This window comes from Gracilinanus agilis, chromosome 3 (assembly GCF_016433145.1).
Source record: "Gracilinanus agilis isolate LMUSP501 chromosome 3, AgileGrace, whole genome shotgun sequence".
In the NCBI taxonomy this organism is placed as follows: domain Eukaryota; kingdom Metazoa; phylum Chordata; class Mammalia; order Didelphimorphia; family Didelphidae; genus Gracilinanus; species Gracilinanus agilis.
The window spans coordinates 648,960,668-648,982,450 of record NC_058132.1 but is presented as its reverse complement, the minus strand read 5'-3'; the positions used below and the strand labels follow the sequence as shown (position 1 = coordinate 648,982,450).

The window sequence follows — 21,783 nt, the reverse complement described above, 5'->3', positions numbered from 1 at the left end:
TGATATAGTTCCATATTCATCATGTTGTGAAAGAAGCCATATTTTGCACATATAAGAAAAAACTCAGGAAGGAAATCAAGTGCAGAATGCTTTACTTTGATCTGCATTCAGACTTCACCAGTTCTGGGACAATAGAGAGCATTTTTCATTTATGAATCCTTTGGAGTTGTCCTGGATCCTTGAATTGCTGAGAAGAGTTCATTCATTCACAGTTGATCAACATACATTATTGCTGTTACTGTGTGCAATGCATCTGCTCACTTCATTTTGCATCAGTTTATATAAATCTTCCTAGGTGTTTCTGAAATCATCTCTATAATCATTTCTTATAGCTCAATAGTATTCCATCACCATCATGTACCGCAACTTGTTCAGACATTCCCCAATTGATGGGCATCCCCTCAATTTCCAGGTTTTTGCTACCACAAAAAGAGCTCCTTTAAATCTTTTTGGACTAAAAGGTCCTTTTCCTTTTTTTTAAATCTCTTTGGGATGCAGACCTAGTAGTGGCATTGCTAGGTCAAAGGGTATGCACAATTTTATAGTCCTTTGGGCATAGTTACAGATTATTCTTCAGAACAGTTGGAGCAAGACAAACATTTTTTAAGGTGATGTACTGGGCACTGAGAACACAGAGGCAGAAATAAACCAGTCTCTGCCCTTAAGGAGTTTCTGAGGTCCTGGGGGACTGGAGAGGAATGTAGCTTGGGCTCATAATTTTGGTGCAAGTTGAAGAGAGAAGAGAGAGCACTGGATGTAAAGAAAACACCCACATACACACGCAGAGAGCATTTTAATATGATTTGGACAGCTTGGTAATAGATCATCAGAGTAATGAGGTATTTTGTTGTTTCTTCTCTGCCCCCCACCCCTTTTTTTAGTGATTACTCCTCGCTGGTGAACTATGGGAGAAATTGAAGGAACGTATCGAGTCCTAGAGACTCCAGGAAGCCGATTAGGGGGCCCGAATCACACTGGGATCAGCTCTCTGGAGCCAGGGCAAAGTCTGTCCTCAGCAATGGCGAAGACATCAGCCAAACTGCAAGAGAAGGACCTTCCTATTAAAGTGAAATTGCTGGACAACACCACTGAAGTACTCCATGTGGAGGTGAGCGTGGATATGGGGGGGGGGAGGCTTTTGCTGGGAAGGGGGCCCTTCTTTCCTACTTGTTTATGGCTTTTAGCCCTTGTCATGGTCATTGTTCAATAGGAAGAATAGCTTTTTTGATACAGGCATGAACTTCTTAGAAGCAATCTCCCAAAGCTGGAAGGTAGATTTAGAAATGCCTTTTCTGCCTCCTTCTCTGTTTTCCCCAGTTCTTTCTCGTGACTGATCATACCAGTTTCATCTGCATGCTAGAGCATTAATGGGTAGAATTCTAGTAGGTGAGTCACTCTGTGCGTGTGGTGTCAGCCTTCAGAGATGATCCGAGATCCTAGAGAGTGGAAAAGGAAAATCATTCTTGTTTGTCAAATGCAGTTCTTTTCCTCAAGTTTTTCAAATCGGGCCTGAGGGTGAACTGGTCCTGGGTGGCCTGGGCCAAGTCCCTTCTCTGTAAAGTGAGGGGCTTGGATGGGCAGCCCGAAGCACCTTCCTGCACTTGGTCCGTTTGCTTTAGAGTCTAACAGAGGAGCTAACGTTACTGGTTACCGAGTTGGTTTTTTATTATGTAATCTAAAGCTTGCTTTCAGGTAAATCTGGTTTTTCTTCTCTTGCTCACCTTTAATTAATGAAAACTCTTGGTACCAAAGGAGAAAAGCGCAGGTGTGGGTTATCTAAATCACCAGCAGGCTGGGACTCTGGCCGGAGAGAACAGGAGGTGGCTTTTAGATGCAGATTTGCAGATACGCAGGCCTTGTGGAGCTTTGGAATTTATCGCCTCTGTTCATCAAACATGGGCTCAGTTTGGTTTTGATGTGCGTGGACAAGTTTGGCAGAAACTCAGGAATTTGATCTAACCAAGTTAGCTCTTTGATGCTTTGCTAGGTAGTTCCCTCAATTACCCACATGGTTTGACCTTTGAAAACACTGAGATTCCATATCTCTGTACTTAGCTTCCTTCTACCCCTTGTTTTACCCTCCCTGTACTTAGAGTCCTGCTGACTAGACGAGGGCCACAGGCCTGTCAGCCAAATGCCGCCTTCTCTAGGCTGGTGATTTAGGGAGGAGAATGCCCCTTGCCTGGTAGATTGTCAGAAAGAGTAGCGGTTTAGTCTTTGTCAAAGCTCCCCAGTCAGACTTCTCTCAGAAGTCAGCCTTGACTCTCATCCTTTCCTTAAGAATGGATTTGGGGCAGCTAGGTAGCACAGTGGATAGAGTGCCAGACCTAGCATTGGGACCTGGGTTCAAATTTAGCCTTTGGGTGACCTTGGTCAAGTCACTTCACTCCAGTTGCCTAGCCTTTTTGCTTTTCTGTCTTGGAACTGATACTAAGAAAAGAAGGGGAGGGTTAAAAAAAAAAAGCTCAACATATGGACTTCTTCTATCATTCTGAACACTTAAATGTTTGTGCTGGAGAAACTGTCATGTCAAAATCTGCATCCAAATAATGATGCCAGTTGGATATCTCATTCAAATGTCATTCAAAATGACAAAGGTAGTTTTTCCTCAGAGGCCTAAAAAGTGCCTTTATTTAGTTAAGAAAAATTTGAGGGGGCAGCTGGGTAGCTCAGTGGATGGAGAGCCAGCCCTAGAGACGGGAGGTCCTAGGTTCAAATCTGGCCTCAGACACTTCCCAGCTGTGTGACCCTGAGCAAGTCCCTTGACCCCCATTGCCTACCCTTACCACTCTTCTGCCTTGGAGCCAATACACAGTGTTGACTCCAAGACGGAAAGTAAGGAAGGGTTTAAAAAAAAAAAAAAAAGAAAGAAAGAAAAATTTGATGTACTTGCCAATTATTTTGAAAGGCAATAAAGCACCTTGCACATCTAAAAAGCCATATAAGTGTCTTTAGTTTTGTTGTAACTGCCTTCATGAAATAATAGATTTGGTGTGTGTATGCCTTCTACCCTGGGTAGAAGCTTGGGAGGTGCTGCATTTGGTTGGTACCTTCCATGAGTTGGTAGACATCGAGAAGAGGACTTTTGTGGTTTTCATAGGGAAGCAAATAATGATAACAGAAATTTTCTATAAAAATGGAATGTTGACAGAGGTACTTGATCAAGTTTTCAAAGGTCAATAATTCACCTTGGCAGGTGTGTGTTTGTAGCAGTTGTTGCCTACAGGGCACTTAGAGCCCAAAGTGCCAATTGTCCCTGTGCCTTTGTGCCACAGTCTCTTTGTCTAAAATGAGATGCTTGGACTAGAAGCTTCCAAAGGTCCCTTCCAGCTGCAGGCTCCATCCTCCTACACACATTTGCTTTGTGACCCTTCCCCTCTGGGTCTTTGAAGGGGTAAGACCCAATGTCTGTCCTTTGAGGTCTTTTCCTGCTAAATCTGGGGTCTCAAGTAAACTGAGGATGGTGCAGGGGATTGCTTTTAGTAAATCTAATTCATTATTTCTCTGTTGTTGGTCATTCATTATGAGTCTCATCTGACTATTCGTGACCTGTTGGGGGTTTTCTTGGTAAATATCCCAGAGTGGTTTGCCATTCCTTCTTGAACTCATTTTATAGATGAGGAAACTGAGGCAAACAGGGTGAAGTGACTTCCCCATTGTCATAGAGCTTGTAGGTGTCTTGAGATTAGATTTGACCTCAGGAAGATGATCTTCCTGCCTCCAGGTTGGGTGCTGTATCCACTGTGCCACCCAGTTGCCCCTGTTGCCATGTACCCATTGGCTTGTTTGAAAGCAGTCTCATTCTGCCTTTTTGTGTCACTTTCCTTTGGGATTCAGTCATTTTGAAAGGTGAGTTTGGGGAGGAATTTCAAAGGGAGCCTTTAATGGGAATCAGCCTGGCATTGCTGGAATTATGCTGATCCAGAGTCCAGAGAGACAGGCTGCATCTGGCCTGCTTTTCTTTGATGGTTTCCCACGTGTCCAGGAGCAAGCCAGTAACTTCCTCAATAGTCAAATGGTCAGTTGCTCAGGAAGCCTTTTTTATGCACCTCTTATATGACTGGTGCTGTGCTAAGTGCTGGGGGTCTAAGAAATTGTAGAAGACAATAGGAGCTCACTGTCGGGTGGGGAAGGTAGCGTGCAAAGAGCTCTGTGCAAACAAGAGAGGGAAGGTAGCAGGAGGAAGCGAGATTTTGAGGGAATTCCGAGAAAGCCTTCCTTAGAAAGCGGGATTTGAACTGACCCTCGAGGGAAGAGATGAAAGAGCTTTCTAGGCCTGGGAAACCACTAGAGAGGTGAGGAACCACAAGGAGTCTAGGATCCCTGCAGCAAACAGTATGTGGGGATGAGAGAGGAGATGGGGCTAAAGTGTGAGAAGACTAGGAGTCGGGAAGTGGGGCTCTTAAGGGCCAGAGGATTCCGTATTGGTCCTGGAGGTGCTAGGGAGGGCCTGCATGGTTGGCCTTGTGCTTTAGGAAAATCACTTTGGGGCCCAGAATACCTGTCGGCATCTTCCTGAGGCTCCAGTGAGAGTGTGGATGTGACTGATGCACTTTGCAGGCCTGACTGTGCCCTTTGTTGGCACCCTCCCCACCTCTGGATAAGCAGGTCACCAAAACTTTGTAGAGCATTTTTGTTTCATTTGAAATTTTGCAACTAGAAACTTGCTGTTAACATCTATTAAACCTTCCTACCTTGTGTGTCAGTTCTCTGGGTACTCGGGACTTTCTGAACGTCTGGGCTTCTCAAACACGTATTTATTGAATCTGATGGCCGGCCAGGGTTTTGCGAGGCCACAGGATAAGAGCAACACTTTGGAATGCTTGGTCAGGGACTCTCTTCTTTTGTGAGTGTTTATTCTAATGGGATATGATATGTGTATGGCCTGAAGAAGGCAAAGCTGGGGACATCGGTAGGGTGGAATGTTCATGGAACCCAGACCAGTGACTGTATCTTGATTTTTACTTTGGCCTTAAATGAAGTTCGAAATGGCCGTGTGCAGTTTTTAGCTATTTGTGGTCAGGGGCCAGTTGTTGGCATTAATAAAGCCTGATTTGTACACACTTGGCTGAATTCTGTGGTTTCGAAATTAGAAAACTGGATCCAGATTTGGAAAGTACTTTTTCAGAGTCATAAAGGAAGTCATTTGGAAGCTTGTATATCAGGCTGTGATTTCCTGTGGTTTTAAGACATGCATTAGTAACGCTTTGAGTCTGAAGCCCCAGTCAGATGTGATGCACCTCGTCAGGCTTTTTAGGGGGAGGAGTTCTTTGTTGATAGTTTGGGGGGAGAAAAAGACTAGAACAGTATAACCTGTTTCCTGACTCTGAATCCAAATGAACGTGTTTGGGACATGTTGAATGGGAGGCCTGCTTTGGAATTTTCTTAAATATTAATGCCTGGAGATTCAGAGGAGCATTTTGGAGTCTGCTCCCCAAGGGTTCAGTCTTCCTGGTGAAACACCTCTCCCAGAGGACTTGGCACTTCCAAGTCAGACTTCCTCAGCCAAGGGTGGGGCTCCAAACCCCAAAGCTTCTTTTGTACTCCCTTTTTGCCTCTGCTGCCTGCTCAAGGCCTTATTGTTATTTGGTCAGCTGTGAGAGGCTTAGCAGGTTATGTGTGTGACAAGTAGCAGGACGCGGATCTTGGGCCAGATGCAGCCTTCTTGGACTCCTTTAATTTTTTTTTTCAGTCAATTCAGCATTTAATGTTTTCTGTCCTAGAAGAAAGGAATTTGAGAAGGAATCTTAGCCAGATGTTTGTCATTGCTACCAGAGGAATACCTTAAGCAGGGCGAAGAAACCGCCTTAGAACTTATTTTTGTCAGCTTCAGAAGAGAAAGTTAGGGATTCAGCATCTCGGATTTGAAGATAATACAGGTGTTTTTTTTAATCCCGTAGTATTTATTGTTTGTTGATTACCAACAAAACAAAACAAAAAATAGACTTGGTAAAATAAAACATTGCATTACAGTCTATTTTACTCCACATACAGATGACCAAGGATATTCAAGACTAATTGGAAGATAGAACAACTGAAATACTCCTGTTCAATGACCATAATAGAGGTTTTTGGTTTTTTTTTTTTAAAAGAAAGCTAGTTACCATTTCTGGTGTAACCAGATTACCCAAGCTTACTGTGGCTTTTCAGAACCTGCTATTTGTTTGGGGTCTAGATGTCTTACTTTTAATTCTGCTGCCCAGGAATGTGGTGACATTGGGTGGTGCATGATAGAAATGTGGACCTTTTTATTCTTAGAAAGGGAGGGGTGGGGAGAGAGAGAAAGAGACAGAGAGGGAGAGAGACATACAGAGAGAGGAAGAGAATAGAGAATGAACCTAGATTTTGACATGGGTTTAAAGTAATTCTGGCCATTGAGGAAGAAATTAAAATGAAAATAAAGAAAGAAGGAAGTCGTCCAACACTTACCTGCACACAGGTACAAATCCAATTACAGTGATTAGGGTTCAAGGAAGCCTTCCAGATTGAGATCTCTAGGTGAGGTTTTCTAGAAATAGCCTTTTTGTTGCTGTGGTTACAGAGATAACCCTCATAACAGATGTTCTCTCCCATCCTCATCCTCTCTTTTTTCTCCCTCTCTCTCCCTCCTCTCCTCTTTCTCTCCCTTCCTCCCCCTCTCTCCTACCCCTATATCCCTCCCCCACAACTCTCTTCCTCCCCCCCCCCATGTGTTGCAAAGAAGAGAACAGAGTATAACTTCTTTTATTTTGCAGCCAGGTAGCAATTATCCTTCAATTATTTCCAAGCACAAACATCTCAACCCATTCCCGCCTCTTCTCTCCATCACCTCCCAGAAGAAAAATTGAAACAAAAAGTGGGGACTTCGAAGTAGGGAGCTTTTCTTTTCACCAGTACATTCTTTCATGTGTTAACAATATGAAGAAGAGAAGTAATGGGGCAGTTACATTTCTGTAGACTGGGAAGGTAATTTCTGAAAGAAGAATAGTCCACTACAGCCCAGTTTATTATAAAGCCCTTTAGCTGGCTTTCCTTCCCTGCCAAACTTTTCAGATGATGCTCTACATTCACTGCTTCCATGCTGCCTTTAACCCTCCTGCTGCTCCCCTGTTTTTCAACACTCAAAGGTCATCCCATCTTCTGCTCTCCCGGCTTCCCAGTCCTTGTTCTTAACTTTTCTGTTGTGCTTGAATTCTCCCTCTTTCACTCTCCCTAGTTTTGGCCTTTCTTCCTCTTCTCCAGTTCTTGACCTTTTGTCTTGCTACTACATGAACATTTAACATGCCTGAGACAGAGCTACCCCCCACATCCCCCAGACTCCCAAACTGACATGCTTTTTCCCCCGTTTTGATCAGTAAAATCATCATTCTTCCATCATCAGCTCAGTATATGGCCAGAATGGAAACCCATCTCTCCTCTAGTGTCCAATCCTGTTCCTGACACCAGCCTTCCTTTTTCTCAGGTTCATGTTCTTGGACTCATTGGTGGCTCTTTCCTGTTCTTCAGTCCCCATCGCCAACTCGCTTCCAAGGCTTGTCCATTCTACCCTCACTACTACTCTGACTTTTCTCTCCACTCACACATCGCCTGCCTCTACAATGCTTTCCTCGTCTTCAGGCTTTATTGCAATACCCCTCAGAGCTGTCAAATTGATATTCTTAAAATGGAGCTTTGCCCATGGCCCTCTTCCCCTCCCACCACCCCAAACGTGCACTTGCCAGGCTTCGATAGGCTTTTCTTGTCTCAAGGAGGCTTTCTCCCCTTCCCAGGCGTGTTACCTCTTTGGGGGACACTCCCTCCCATTGTCACTAGATCCCTTCATTCTGAAATTCACTTCTTCCTGCTTGCTTCCTCCTGAATTTACATCAGTCTCATGGTTACAGTCAAATAGAATCTTTGAGAAATTTTTGTGTGTAAAAATGTGAATGCATGAAAAAAGGCATCTGTTAAGCACTTTCTCTGTGGAAAGCACTGTGTTAATGGGGATGTGCCTAGAAAGTAAGACAGGCCCTGCCCTTCAGGAGCTCCTCTTCTAATGGGGGAGAAAACATATATGGGATATTTCAGCTGCAAGTCAGATGGAAGAGTCCCAATGTCCCCAGGGTTGACTGTAAGGTAGGTGTCAAGCAAAGGCATTTCAGTGAGTCTTTGGGGTAGAGGGGATAGTTCAGTTATGTTGCTCCTGGACAATAATGAAGTTATTCATTGGCATAAAATATTTTTAAAAAAAGTTTTTTAAAACCCTTACCTTCTGTCTTAGAATCAATACTATGTATTGATTCCAAGGCAGAAGAGTGGTAAGAGCTAGGCAATGGGGGTTAAGGGACTCACTCAGGGTCACACAACCAGGAAGTGTGTGAGGCAAGATTTGAACCCAGAACCGCCCATCTCTGGGCCTGACTCTTAATCCACTGAGCCACCTAGCTGGCATAAAATATTGAACAGTTATTTCTTCATGAAAAAGTTGAATGCTTCTTTTTCGTAAACTCATACCTTCTCTCAGAATTGATACTAAGTATGAGTTCCAAGACAGAAGAGTGGTAAGGGCTAGGCAATAGGGGGTAAGTATCTTGCCCAGGGGCACACAGCTAGAAAGTGTCTAAGGCCAGATTTGAACCCAGTACCTCCCATCTCCAGCCTTGGTGCTTTAACCACTGAGCCACCTAGCTGCCCCAAGAGTTAAATGTTTCTTAAAAGATGTATATCTAAGAGAATAGAAAGCAAAATGGGGAAAACAGAAAGCAACAGTGGAAAAAAAAATTCCCCAAGTTTGACAACCTATTGTTTCCTTGTCTCCCCCCTCAGAGTTCGGTATGGTGGAAGAATACAGATTGCAACTTGCTGAGAAATAAAGAGATGGTTGGCCTAGACAGCCTAGGTAAATGGAGATTCTGGGAGAAGTCTTCCAATCTGAGGGAGAGGCCCCAGGGGCTAAGGGAACTTTTGAGGTGTGAGCTCCAGGCTGAAGGATGCAGTGTTGTTTTTTTGGGGGAAGGGTGTATAATAGAAGAGACCAGACTGCAGCCTCCCAAAAGGAGTATCAGTTCATCATTTCCATTTAGATTCATTTCTAGGGTTGTCAGCCTCCTTTTTTCCCTGGCATTGAAAAGTTTGGTAGGAGAAGGGAAGGGGGGTAGGGGTGGGAAAGGGATAGAGAAAGAGAGAAGGAAGGTAGGGAGTGAAAGAGAATATAAGCTTCTTGAAGGCAGGGACTGCCTAGCTTTGTCTTTGTAGCTCTCCCTAGCACCAGGCAGAGGGCACTGTCTTGGGAAGGGCCTTCCAGAGCTCAGTACTGCACATGTGCCTGCCTTGGAGCACTGCCCCCACCCTCCCTCAGGAAACTGGGGTCCTTCTCTGTCAGTGCAGCTGAACATCAAATTGGTCTTTTTGTTATGTTTTGACCCAGACTGAGCTTATAGACCAGGGGTCGGCAACGTATGGCTCTCGAGCCAGATCTGGCTCTTTCTGCAGGAGCCATAAAGTCCATTTTTTTTCAGGCGCTGTTACAGGAGCCGCACTGTGAGCACTGTACGGCTCTCACAAAATTACATTTCAAAAAATGTGGTGTTTATGGCTCTCATGGCCAAAAAGGTGGCCGACCCCTGCTATAGACCATAAGAAACCTCGGTTCTGTTTCTTTGAAAAGAAGCGTATTGATGACTTTTGCTTTTCTAGCCCAGTCATTTCTCAGGAGGCCCCTTTTCTCCTTTCCCTTTCCAGCAAGCCTTGCCTTGAAACAGATTCAAAAAAGAAATTTAACAAACCAGCTCACCCATCTGTTGGTCTGACGGCCCATTGCTTTTCCAAGGAACTGCTGGCCAAGCAGGTCTCACATTTTCTAACACTTGACATTTATTAGATTTATTGAATTTCACCTAAATAGATTTGACCCCTTCTGCCTGTCAAGATTCATTCATTCACAGAAGCCAGTTGTGGCAAGAAGCTATGAGCAAACAGTACTCTGGAGGACTGCAGCCTCGTGAAGAGCATCACTAATGCTGAAAGAGGTGCAGGGCTCTAGAACCTGACAAAGGTGACAAGAATGGGAGCAGTCATGGTGGGAGGAGAGCACTTGAGACATTTTGAAGAGCACTTGGGAAGCCTGAAATAAAGTGACCGGGATGTCTCCTTCTGATCCAAAGATTCCACCCCTAGCCTAGGCCTAGCTCCCACGGAGGTCTGTTGTGGGGCTTTTTAGAAGCAAAAAGCTGGGAACGAAGGCAACACTGTCAACAAGGGAATGGCTAAGCACCTTGGGGTCTTTGAGGATCAGTGAACACAATGCATGCAGAGAAACATGGAAGAACTTAGGTGAGTGGATGCAAAATGAAGTCAGCGGCGCTGAGAAAACAATGTACGAATATATGCCATGACTACAACATGGAAAGAACAGCCACCAGTCAGGAATGACGACTATTGCCGAGGGTCAAGCAAAGAGCCAGACCAACCCTAAAGAAGGGAGAGGGGAAGTTCCTGCTTGGGGGAAGCTGGTAGGGGCCCACTAGTGGAGAACACTGTGTAGGATTTCAGACTTTTTTCCATGGGTTGATTGAATTTTACTGAAAAATTTCCCCCTCTTCTTCCTCTTTATCTTAAAAAAAAAAATCTTTGATATAAGGGCTGGCTCTGAGGAAGGAAGAACACGGGGGAAATCTACGTGCTACAGAAACAAGAGATGTCGGCAAAAATCTATTTTTTAAAAGATTCATTGATTCATTTAGTGCTGTCTGTATGCAGAACAGTGGGAGAAGTATTGGAGAGTTTAGAAAGTTTAGATGAGATATCATTCCTGCTGTGAGATCTTTTGGGATCTCAGTTGTCATCTGAAAATCTGATAATTCTGCCATCTGTTCCTTCATTTAGGTAGGTAAGGGTTTGCACCGGGCATGCACTTTCTGTCCCTAAGAGAATTTCCAAACTAGCAGAGACCTCCACAGCCATTTAGTCTCACCCGGATCTGAGAAAGAATGCAAGGAGTGCTCATTTGCCTTTGGCTCGAAAAGTGCCAGTGGCCAGGAGCCTGCTCACTACTACCTGAGGCACCCCAGTAATTTTTTTTTCTTAAATCCTTAATTTCTGTTGTAGTAACAACTCCATGAGAGAAGAACAAGGCCTTGGCGATGGGAGTTAAGTCTCAGGCCAGATTGGAACCCAGATCCTTCCCACTTTCGGCCTGGCTCTCTTTTCACTGTGCTACCTAGCTGTACTCTGGAACTTTTTTGGATCCCTGGGTAGGAAATTATTTGCTCTCCTGAAGCCTGACAGTTAAGCCCATTGCTCTTTGTTCTGCTTTAAGTGGCTAAGCACATCAAATAAGTGGTCATTTCTCACGAGCTCTTTATTCTGCTTTCTTGTTTTACCTCCCATTTCTACTCTGAGCCTTACTTTCCCCGCCCTTAAAATGGTACCTTCCAGCTCCAGCTTTCTATGAGATCGATTGTGTGTCTAGAAATTTACAGTAGAGCTGAGAAGAGGAAGCAAGCAAGGCCTCACAGCAGCCAAAATAAATAGCAGCAAGTCCACACATACTAAAGGTCTTAGAACAACAATAACAGTGAACATTTATTGAGCAGCTGCTGCTTAATAAAGTGCCAGGAACCACCATGCCCTGAGTTCTGGGGCTACAAAGAAAGGCCAAAACAGCCCCTGTGCTTGGGCTCTGGTTCTAATGGAGAAGATATAGACAGGATAAATTGGAGATGACAATAATGCCGCTTATTAGCTAGCCTTTCTCTACCATTATAAGGTTTGCAAAGGGCTCGAGATAGATTATTTTGTTTGATGCTCAAAACCTAGGAGGTAGATACTACTATTATCCTTGTTTTACAGATGAGGAAACTGAGGCCCAGGGGAGTTCAGTGATTTGCCCAGGGTCAAACAGTATGTGTTTGGGGCAGATCAGCTCAGGTCTTCCCCAACTCCAACTCCAACTCCAGTGCTATCCCCTGGTTCCACCCAGCTACCTCCAGGGCACCGCTAGTGGGGACTGGGCTTCTTGCAGAAGGTGGAACTCTAGCTAACATTTGAGGGAAGCTAGAGAGACGGAGGCAGAGACAAAGAGGGAAAGAGCCAGTATTGGCATTTGCTTGTGATACTCAAATCTTCACTCAGAGTCTCTATTTACTCCTCTTTTTGGTGGCTGGACATGCCTCACCAGCCTCTCAGGATGGATGTTCACTGTATTATTCCCATATTATACAGTTCTGAGTTTGGGATTCCTGCTTTATTGAGTAAAGAAGGTAGGCTTGTGTCTTTTCTAAAAAGACAGGAAGTCTGTAATTCATTTGAGAAAAATTTCTACCAGAAAAAAATAAAATCATAAACATTTTGGCATTTCAAGAGGTAAATGACATGGAAATTTGCCTTATTTTCCCTATGCAATGGAAAGAGCCCTGGCTCTGCAGTTTAAGGAGCCTGGTTCAAATCTAACCTTTGCCATTGTCAGCAAGTCACGCCACCTTCCTGGGCCTGAGCTTCCTCATCTATAAAACTGGGGATGGATTAGATGGGCGGTCTAATTAGATTACAGCCATAGATTTGTGGGTGACCTTGGTTATTTTTTTTAATTCCTGATAAGGTTTATAATAAAACCATACAGACATCTTAGAGCAATTGTTAGGGAAAGTAGCTCTTTACAATGGGTGCATTCTAATGATTAACAAGGAGTAGAATTGGTTTTATGCTGTTTGATGAAGAAACTAGGTTTTGAAAAAAGTGTCTCCATTTTTTCATTTCTTCAACTTCTAAAGCCCTGAATGGAACTTGGTGGTGAATTCTATTTTTGGAGGCCTTGTAACTTCTCATAGAAGAACAAAAATAAGTCTTTAGTCAGATCCAAAATGTGGTTGTAGTCATGTTTGTAAGAACGATTGGACAGAAATGTATGGTCAGCATGTGCATAATTTGGGGCCTTCTCTAACCCACTTTCCATAAATGTTTATTGAATGAAGGAGTTTATGATTCTAGGCCTGTCCTGATTGTAGGGAGAGTCAGAGGAGAGGCAAAGCTTTCCCCACCCATTCATACCTTCTGTCTGGCGCTTTACCATGTGGATTCATGAATGTTCACCCTTCTTAAAAACATCAGCTTTAGGCAGAAGCTTGGTGGATGGGTCTACGTTTTTGTTGTTCAGTTGTTTCACACTGACTCTTCATAACTACATTTGGTATTTTCTTGACAAAGGTACCGGAGTGGTTTGCCATTTCTTTCTCCAGCTCCTTTTGGGGAAACTGAGGCAAACAGGATTCAATGATTTCTTTGCCCAGGGTCACACAGCTAGTATGTGTTTGAGACCAGATTTGAACTCTGGTTCTGAATGAGTCTTCCAGACCCTAGACCTGGCACTCCTTTCACTGCATCTGCCCTCAGTTTGGGGATATTTATGTCTATTTAAAATCCATTTTTTTGTTTGTATTTTGACTCTATTAAAATAGAGATTTATGCCCTTGTTATGTGTCGGTATTTTAAATGGATTCATTTACACATTTTTGAGAGAGAGAAAAGCCATCCCTTCTCATTAAGCTGGTTTCCAGTTAAAGAATGGCTTGAACATTGCCCTTTCATTGATATGGGGTACACCCTCCCTCACCCAGCATCACAGCATGTGTTCTCTTATTTTAGCTGGTATAAGCAGTGTAGTCGCACCAGTTCATGCTAACGAGACAGCATCTGGTAATCCTCTGGGAGGTATTATTGGCCTTTTTAAAAGAAGCTGCTGGCTAATCCAGGTAGTCTCTAATGGATAGAGTTTACAAAGAAACAGAGTAAATGGACCATTTTGGAAACAGTAAGCAGACCATTCTCAACTCTGCTCACAGAGTGTCCAGGAAGACCTCCCTGGGTCAGGATGGAATGGTCCCAGTGGAGAGGCTGGCACAGGCCTGGAGGAGGCCCATCGTTGGAGGGAGGAGGAGAGGAGAGAAGAGCTGTTGGTTGTGCTTGAGGGCTCTTTCTGCTCTCTGTACAGACCTCGGCTCTCCTGTGCAGGAGGAATGTTGTCTCGGATAAAAGCCGTTCCTAGCCTGTGTTAATAGATGCGTTTTGACAATTATGTCTCTTTCCTTCCATATTAAACGATAATAGTACCCAGCTGGCAGACAGTGGCCCATTGCCTAGGAATGTAAGCAATGCTTGCTTTAGGAGCCCAGTACAAACCCTGAGAGCTTTATATATACTTAGGGAAGAGCCTTATTTTGGTCTCTTTAGAAAATAAATTTAGTAAAAAAAAAAAAAAAAGTTAAGAATGTGAATAACAGATCTCAGACAAAAGGTTTACTGGAATTGTGGCCTGCTTTGTGCTTAGAAAGTACAAGATAAAGTTAGGTAGACTCCGGACCATGAAGAGACATCTAAAATAGCTGATTGATGAGAGGGTCAGTGCTTGAAGTATGCCGATAGGCTCGTTTTGAAATCTTGGCAGTTTCCTGAAGGATGTTTACTCACTTGGAAATGAGATGCCAGAATGGAAAAGCCTTTAAATGCCATTTTTTTTTGGTGTTACCTCTAGTTCTCTTGGGTTTGATTACCATTATGCAAATTATCCATGTATCCAACTCCAGACTCTTCCCTGAGCTTTAGGTCTCCAATATCATTAAATATTTAGCAACAACAACAACAGTAACAGCTAACATTTACCTAGCATTTTAAAGTTTGCAAACTATTTTACAATATCTCATTTTATCCTGATATTAACCCTGGGAAGGTAGATGCTAATTTTATCCCCATTTTCCAGATGAGGAAACTGAAGTCAATAAAGATTAATTGACTTGCACAGACTCCTACAGTATAGGTTAGCTTAATATGGGTCTGAGTCTGGATTTGAATTTAGGTTAGCTTGCTAGCAGGTCTAGCACTCCATCCACTGCTCCACTTAGAACTTCCAAACTGGATATCCCTGAGACATCTTAAACTCGAGTATGTCCAGAATAGAACCACGATCTTTCTCCCCCCAAATTCCCCTCTTTCAGACTTCTTATTTTTGGCCAGAGCACCACTATTTTTTTTCGTCTTCTTGGTTCCCAACCATTTTCATGCCATGTCACTAAGCCTCTACCTCTGAGTAGGCTTCTACCCCTATATTCTTATACTCCTGGTTGGTAAACATTCCCCTTACTTTGCCTGAACCAATTTTGCAGCCATCTCTAAGCCTTACTAGAACTAAAGTTCCACCCGCTGCAACCTTGGACTTTGGAAGGTATCTCTGAGAGTGGTAATCAGATACAGGCAATCCCCAACTTTTGCAGTGGTAGCATTCCCAGAAAACAGAGGGAAGTGAAAAACACAAATTTTGATCCATTGAACCTATGGGAGATTGGGGAATAGTTCTTGTGACCACCAAAAACTGTGATCTTTTGCTAGAGCCTGCTGAAAATACACTTTTATTCATACAGTTCTTCATAGCAAAACGTTGCCCGATAATACAGTAACCATTAAGGAACCCATAAAAAGCGACACACAAAATAAAATTGGTTAACCTAATTCCCTAGAATTCTGTGCTAAAATCTCAGTTAAAAAAATTAATTTCAGACTCTTCACTTCCTAACAAATGAAATCTGTAGTACCATAAATACTATATAGCAAGTGAAATGATGAAAACAAACTTTTTTTTTAACCTGAATCTTACCTTCCTGTGTCAGTCAGATAGCAGTGTGACCGCATTGTCCTGTATACTATATTGCTGTAAACTTCTCTATCTCGGTTACCCTCCGAAATCCAAGGGAAACATTGCAGAGACTTTAGTCGTTTCCTTCAGAAAGTGCCAAGACCGGCATGGGCTCGACATGACCTCTCACACTTTGGCCTTCACCCTAGCCGATGGGGTTGGAGATTGGGAAGGGTGCACTGACTTGAGATAATCCATCAGCAGTGCCTGCTTTGTGGGCCCTTTGAGATCATCCTTAAGCGTCTTGGAGTTTGGGAGCGGAGCTGCAAATATGCAGGAAAGTGAAAATGAGGTTACTAATACAATCTTGGGAATGCTTGAAGGCGCTTCCCTGCTGAGGATTGACCTTCCACATACTGGTCCTGGGATGGGTGCCGTTACTTTACTCTAGCTAGTCACTATTCCCTGCGACTTGTTCGTCCAGAACGTTCTCCCCTCTCCGTCATCCCCCTACGTCTCACATCCTGTGTTGGTCCATCTTTGTTTTGAGCTTTTGAAGCCCATTACGATTTGGCCCCAGCTTCCCCAGCCTCATTAACTCTCACTCCCCCTCTAGTCAGACTGTCCCACTCTGTGTTTCTCCTATTTACTACTCCATCTCCCGTCTCCTGGCCTTTGTAGTGGCTGGCCGCCATGCCTGTAATGTGCTCTCTTTATCTTCCCCTCATAAAAACCCTCTTTTCCTTTAAGACACAACTCAGTCACCACCTAGTACATGAAGCCTTTCCCTGATTCCTGCCTCCCTCACCCTATTCCACCAACTGCTAATGCCTTCCATCTCTGCTCTTTTTTTTTCTTTGACTACCTTTTATTCTCTTTATATTCATCTGGCATACACTTGCCTGTGTCTTCTTCATCTGAATGTAAGCTGGCTGGGAGTAAAGAATCTTTCTTAGTTCCTGTGTCCCCTGTATCTTGTGCACTGGCACATTCTAAGCACTTAGTACTTGTGGATGGATTGAGGCCTTTATACTTTTCTCTTTTTTAAAATCATTGCCTTCTGACTTAGAATGAGTACTGTGTATTGGCTCCAAGGCAGAACAGTGGTGAGGGCTAGGCAATGGGGGTTAAGTGACTTGGTCAGGGTCACACAGGAAATGTCTGAATTCAGATTTGAACCCAGGATCTCCCATCTTCTGGTTCTCCATTCACTGAGCCAACTAACTGCCCCCAGTGTGTGTCTTATCTTAATGGCAATAGGGAGGCAATAGAGATTTTTGATCAAGGAGTGATAAGGCCCTATCTCTGCTTTAGAAAGACTTTTGTTAGCTGTATGGAAGATAAAGTGATATGGGGACACTGGTCAGGACCAGGGATATCAAGAAATGTTGCTGTGGTTTAGGCAAGAGGTAAGGAGGGCCTGTGGCCATGGGAGGGGGGAGAGAAAGGGATGGCACCTGGGGGGGCTGCACTCTTTGTGCCTGCAGTGCTGGGCACAGAGGAGGCATCCTGACCGATGGATTACTGCCCAAGCCAACCTTAGAAAGCACCATTAATACTAAGGAATGTCACTGTGTAAGCATGGAAGGTCACAATGTGGCTGTGCTACTAGGGCAGCCCCATTTCCTAAGATTTCCCTCCCTCTATCTGCTGTCTAACCAAGAGCAACTCTTCTCAGTTCTCTGTTTTTTATGTTGACTTCTTCTATCTCTGGTTCAGTATCCCCAGGTTTGTTATGTCTCTTTCTTCAAGGCCCAGCTCAGTTTCTATCTCTTTTATGAAGGATCTTCCTTCATCCTCCAAACTTCGTCATTTCTATCCCTTCCTACAGGAAAGTGATCTCTTGCTTATATATCTTTGCATTTTGCTTGGATTTAAGTTTTGCATTTTTTTAAATTAAAAAATTTTATTCCACCTACCACTCCCCTCCCTCCATTTGAACAAAAAGAAATAGAGAACTCTAGAGCTCCCGTAAGCATAAGTATAGTCAAGTAAAACATATTTCCATAACGATCACTTCCAAAAATGTGTCTGCATCTCTCATGAGGCAGGTAATGTTATCAGTCCTCTGAAATCATAATTGCTTAAACTTGTTCATTTTTACGATATTGACATTTAGAATAAGTTGTTCTCCTGGTTTTGCTCACGTCACTGCATCATTTCATACTTATTTTCCCGTTCTCTTTGAAAGTCTTTTTCTCCAGGGGTTATAGCATGTCTGTATTCCATTACATTCCTGCACCACAGTTTGTTTAGCTGTTCTAGAAATGATGGATATCCCCTTAGATTCTAGTTTTTTACTGCTACAAAAGGAGCTGCTAAAAATATTTATGCACACAAAGGACCTTTTCCTCTTTCTTTGATCTCTATAGCATAGAGGGCAAACAGTTGTAAAGCTCATTCAAAAGACGTGTTTTCAGTGCACTGTTGAGTAACTTTTTGTTCATAATTCAAAATCACTTTCTCCTTCCCAGGTGTGCTAGCTTTTCCTTTTTTTTTTTTTTTTTTTTTTTTTTTTTAAAACCCTTACCTTCCGTCTTGGAGTCAATACTGTGTATTGGCTCCAAGGCAGAAGAGTGGTAAGGGTAGGCAATGGGGGTCAAGTGACTTGCCCAGGGTCACACAGCTGGGAAGTGTCTGAGGCCAGATTTGAACCTAGGACCTCCCGTCTCTAGGCCTGGCTCTCAATCCACTGAGCTACCCAGCTGCCCCCCAGCTTTTCCTTTTATTAAAGGTCCTTCACTAGACTGTAAGCTTCTTGAGAACAACACCTGCCAATATCTATTTGTGCCTACTACAATGCCCTGTATGTATGCTGTAGGACGCTTCAAATTTCTGTTGAAGAGTGATTGCCTTTCCTCCAGCAGGGCTTCTTCGCTGATTCTCTTCTCTGTAGTGGGTATAGCCTCTTGTTTAGCTCGTGTTACCATTTATCTCAAATTTGACATCAGGATGCTGACTTTGTTTTGGGTTATTAGGCTGCCATCTTTTTTAGTTTTCTTTCATCTTTCTTCCTTTCACAAGTTCCGTTTTAGTTAAAATGCTCTTGGTTCCCTTCACACAACATTTCATCTCTCACTTCTCTCTGCCTTTGCACATATCTGGAATTCTCTTTCTTCATCTTCATTTTATAGATAATTATCCCCAGCTTCCTTCAAAGCCTGGCCTCCAATACGAGATCTCTCCTGAGCATACATATTGCATTCCTTAGGAGAATGTAAAGTTCTTGAGGACAAAGACTGTCTGACTTCTGATTTGGTATCTATAGTGGAGTTGAGTTGAATTGGTCTTTCTGACTTGAGAGGAGTCCTTGAAGACACAATGTTTCCGATGTTAATAAATTTGTTGAATAGAGTATAGGGACCTAATAAGCGAGGTGTTTTAGTTTAATCTTCTCATTCACATCTTCTTTCCTCCTCCTTTTAAGCTTTCTTTTTTGAATGATAAAGCAGTTAATATTTAAAATTTTTAAATTTTTTATTTAAATTCTTAAAAAACATTTATTTATTATAAAAATTTAAATAAAAATAAAAAATTATTTAATTTTAATATTTAACAATTTTTTAAATAAAATTTTATTGCTTTTTTTATGTCCTACTCAAGATTTACCCACAGTGAGCTCTGAGATGCTTGCTTTATAGGTAGCAAACTTGTTTTCATCTTCAACTTTTTTCTTTCATACTTTCTTCACTCTTTCCATTTTCTTGAATTTACTGAGACCTGCCTGGCTCCCTTCTGATAACATGGCATCTCTGACTCCCCTTTTCAGCACTGGTTACACTTTGCCCGATATTGCCCGATTTATTCAAAAAGTTGGAATACTCCTTGTTTCCCATGGCCACTTCTAGGCTTTCCTACCACCATTGCTCAGTATTCTCTCCTCCTTTGAGGTAAATGCATATTTATCACTCAATCATGATTATGGGGGCCATCATCTACCAATCTCTTGGACATTTTCCTTGCCTTCTCAATGAGGTCATTGCCTGGTTCAGTTTTTCTCTCTTCCTCAATTCTTGCCATCAGTCTGGGGTCTTAAATAGACACATTAATATTCCCTCAAGCACTCTTTCTTTTAGGTCCTCAACTTACTCATTTCCCATGATCTTTTCTTCCATCTTATCTCAACTATATACAGAGGTGGCCATAACTTTGATCTTGCCATCATCCACAAATGTATCCATGTATGTTCTCAAACTCTGAAATTGTTTTATTTAGTCATAGTCTTTAGTTGTTCCACCTTTCCCGCTGCCTTACAGACCCTGACTGTTCATCTTCACTCTGACCTCTAATCCCTCCACCTTTCAGTTCTTCCCCAGGCCATCATCCATACATTGGCTGTACTCTCTTTCTCCATCTTGACTCCTTAGTGAACCATTTCAGCTCTACAATAGCCTCTTTTCTTGAGACCCTTGCCTCCTTAGCATGCCCAGTCTTAGATTGCCTCTCCCACCCACTACGGTCATTCTTCTTCATGTTCTGCTGAGCAAAGGTGCTGGAAAAAAAATCACAAAATCATACTGATGTTGGTCCACTCTCAGTGGTCAGGCAGCCCTTTTACACCTCCCTAATCAGTTCATGCTCTCTTTTACCCCAGCAGCTTTTCCAGATCCTTTCCTCCTGCCTCATACCCTCTGACTTCTCTTCTCTCCACCCTTTCAGCTGAGAACTTTGCCTCATATTTCAAAATTAAAGCTGTTTTCCAAGAGTGTCCTCTCTTTCTCTCACATCACTTAGATGCCTTTTACCACTGATCCCAATGGAGATGTGGCCCTTCCCTTTGTCCAGGAAAACCTTTTTACACACTCAAGGGATCCCATTTGGTCCCGTCTTTTCTAGCAGATCTCTTTTGCTAATCCCCTTTCTAGCACTGACATTTAGTCTTGCCTCATCTAATAATGCTTCCCTGCTACTTACAACATGTCCATGCCTACCCCAACCTCAAAAAACCCTCATTTGATTTATCCTTCCCTGCTAGCTGTTGTCATAGATCTCCTCCCTTTTATGGCAGATCTTGAGGAGGCTGGCTTCCTTTCACTTTCTTCTTAGTTGTATGCAGTCTGACTTGCTAGTTCATTCTACTGTAGCCATGCTTGGTCTTCCTTGAACTCTGCAGAGCCTTTGACACTGTTGATCACTCTTCTTTCCGTGAATACTATATTATCTCTAGACTTTCTTGACCAACTCTGTTGTGATTCTCTTCCTGCCTGAGTACTTCTTCTCAGTCTCTTATACTGGGCCTTCATCCACTGCCTAAACATAGTTGTCTTCAGGGTTCTGCCTGGGGCCCTGCTCTATTCTCCCTCTGTACTTTCATCTGGGGATCTCTACAGTTTCTGTGGATTCCGTTTTCATCTCTATATTGGTGATTCGTAAATCTACTTATTCAGCCCTAATCTCACTGCTGATCTCCAGTAGACAGACATCTTAAACTCAATGTGTACAAAACGGAACCCATTCTCTTTCCTCCTCTTCTAATTTTATTACTGCCAAGAGTACCTCCATCCTCCCAGATACCTAGGCTCTTCATTCCTCTCCTCCCCCCAATATCAATATATTGTCAAAACCTGTTGATTCTGCCTTTGTTGACATCTTTCTTACACTCTCCCTTCTCTCATTTGACATTAGCCACCACTCTGTTGTGGCACCTCATCATGTCATGCCTGGACCACTGCAATGGTCTGTTTGGTTTCCCTGACTCAGCTGAACATTCAGTCAAATTGATCTTTAAAAGTACAGGTATGGGGGGCAGCTGGATTGCTCAATGAATTGAGAACCAGGCCTGGAGTCAGGAGGTCCTGAGTTCAAATCTGTCTTCAGATACTTCCTAGTTGTGAGGCCCTGGGCAAGTAAGTCACTTAACCCCCATTATCTAGCCTTTACCACTCTTCTGCCTTAAAACCAATGTACAGTATTGATTCTAAGATGGAAAGTAAGGATTTAAAAAAAACAAAACAAACAAGTAGAGGTTTGGTCCCTCTTCCCCACTCCCACCCCCATACAAAAACTCTTTTGGCTCCTTATTACCCATAAAGGGTTTTGAAAGCCCTTTATAACCTGGTCCCTTCCTACTTTTCTGATTTCTTATACCTTCCTCCCATCATAAACCATTTGATCCCATGACACTGGCCTCTTTGCTGTTCCCCACACGTCACTCCACCTTCCAAACACGACATTTTCATTGATTCTCCCCATTGCCTCCCAAC

General features: G+C 43.1%; 1 protein-coding gene across 1 annotated transcript in view; it reads left to right on the top strand.

Annotated features, from left to right (window-relative positions):
* FARP2 (FERM, ARH/RhoGEF and pleckstrin domain protein 2) overlaps nucleotides 1-21,783 on the top strand; it is a 108,257-nt gene that overhangs the window by 6,626 nt on the left and 79,848 nt on the right. Inside the window, exon 2 of the mRNA XM_044669514.1 lies at nucleotides 882-1,108. Within this exon, the coding sequence (XP_044525449.1) occupies nucleotides 905-1,108 (204 nt within the window). The 5' untranslated portion in view covers nucleotides 882-904. The remainder of the gene's footprint in view (nucleotides 1-881; nucleotides 1,109-21,783) is intronic.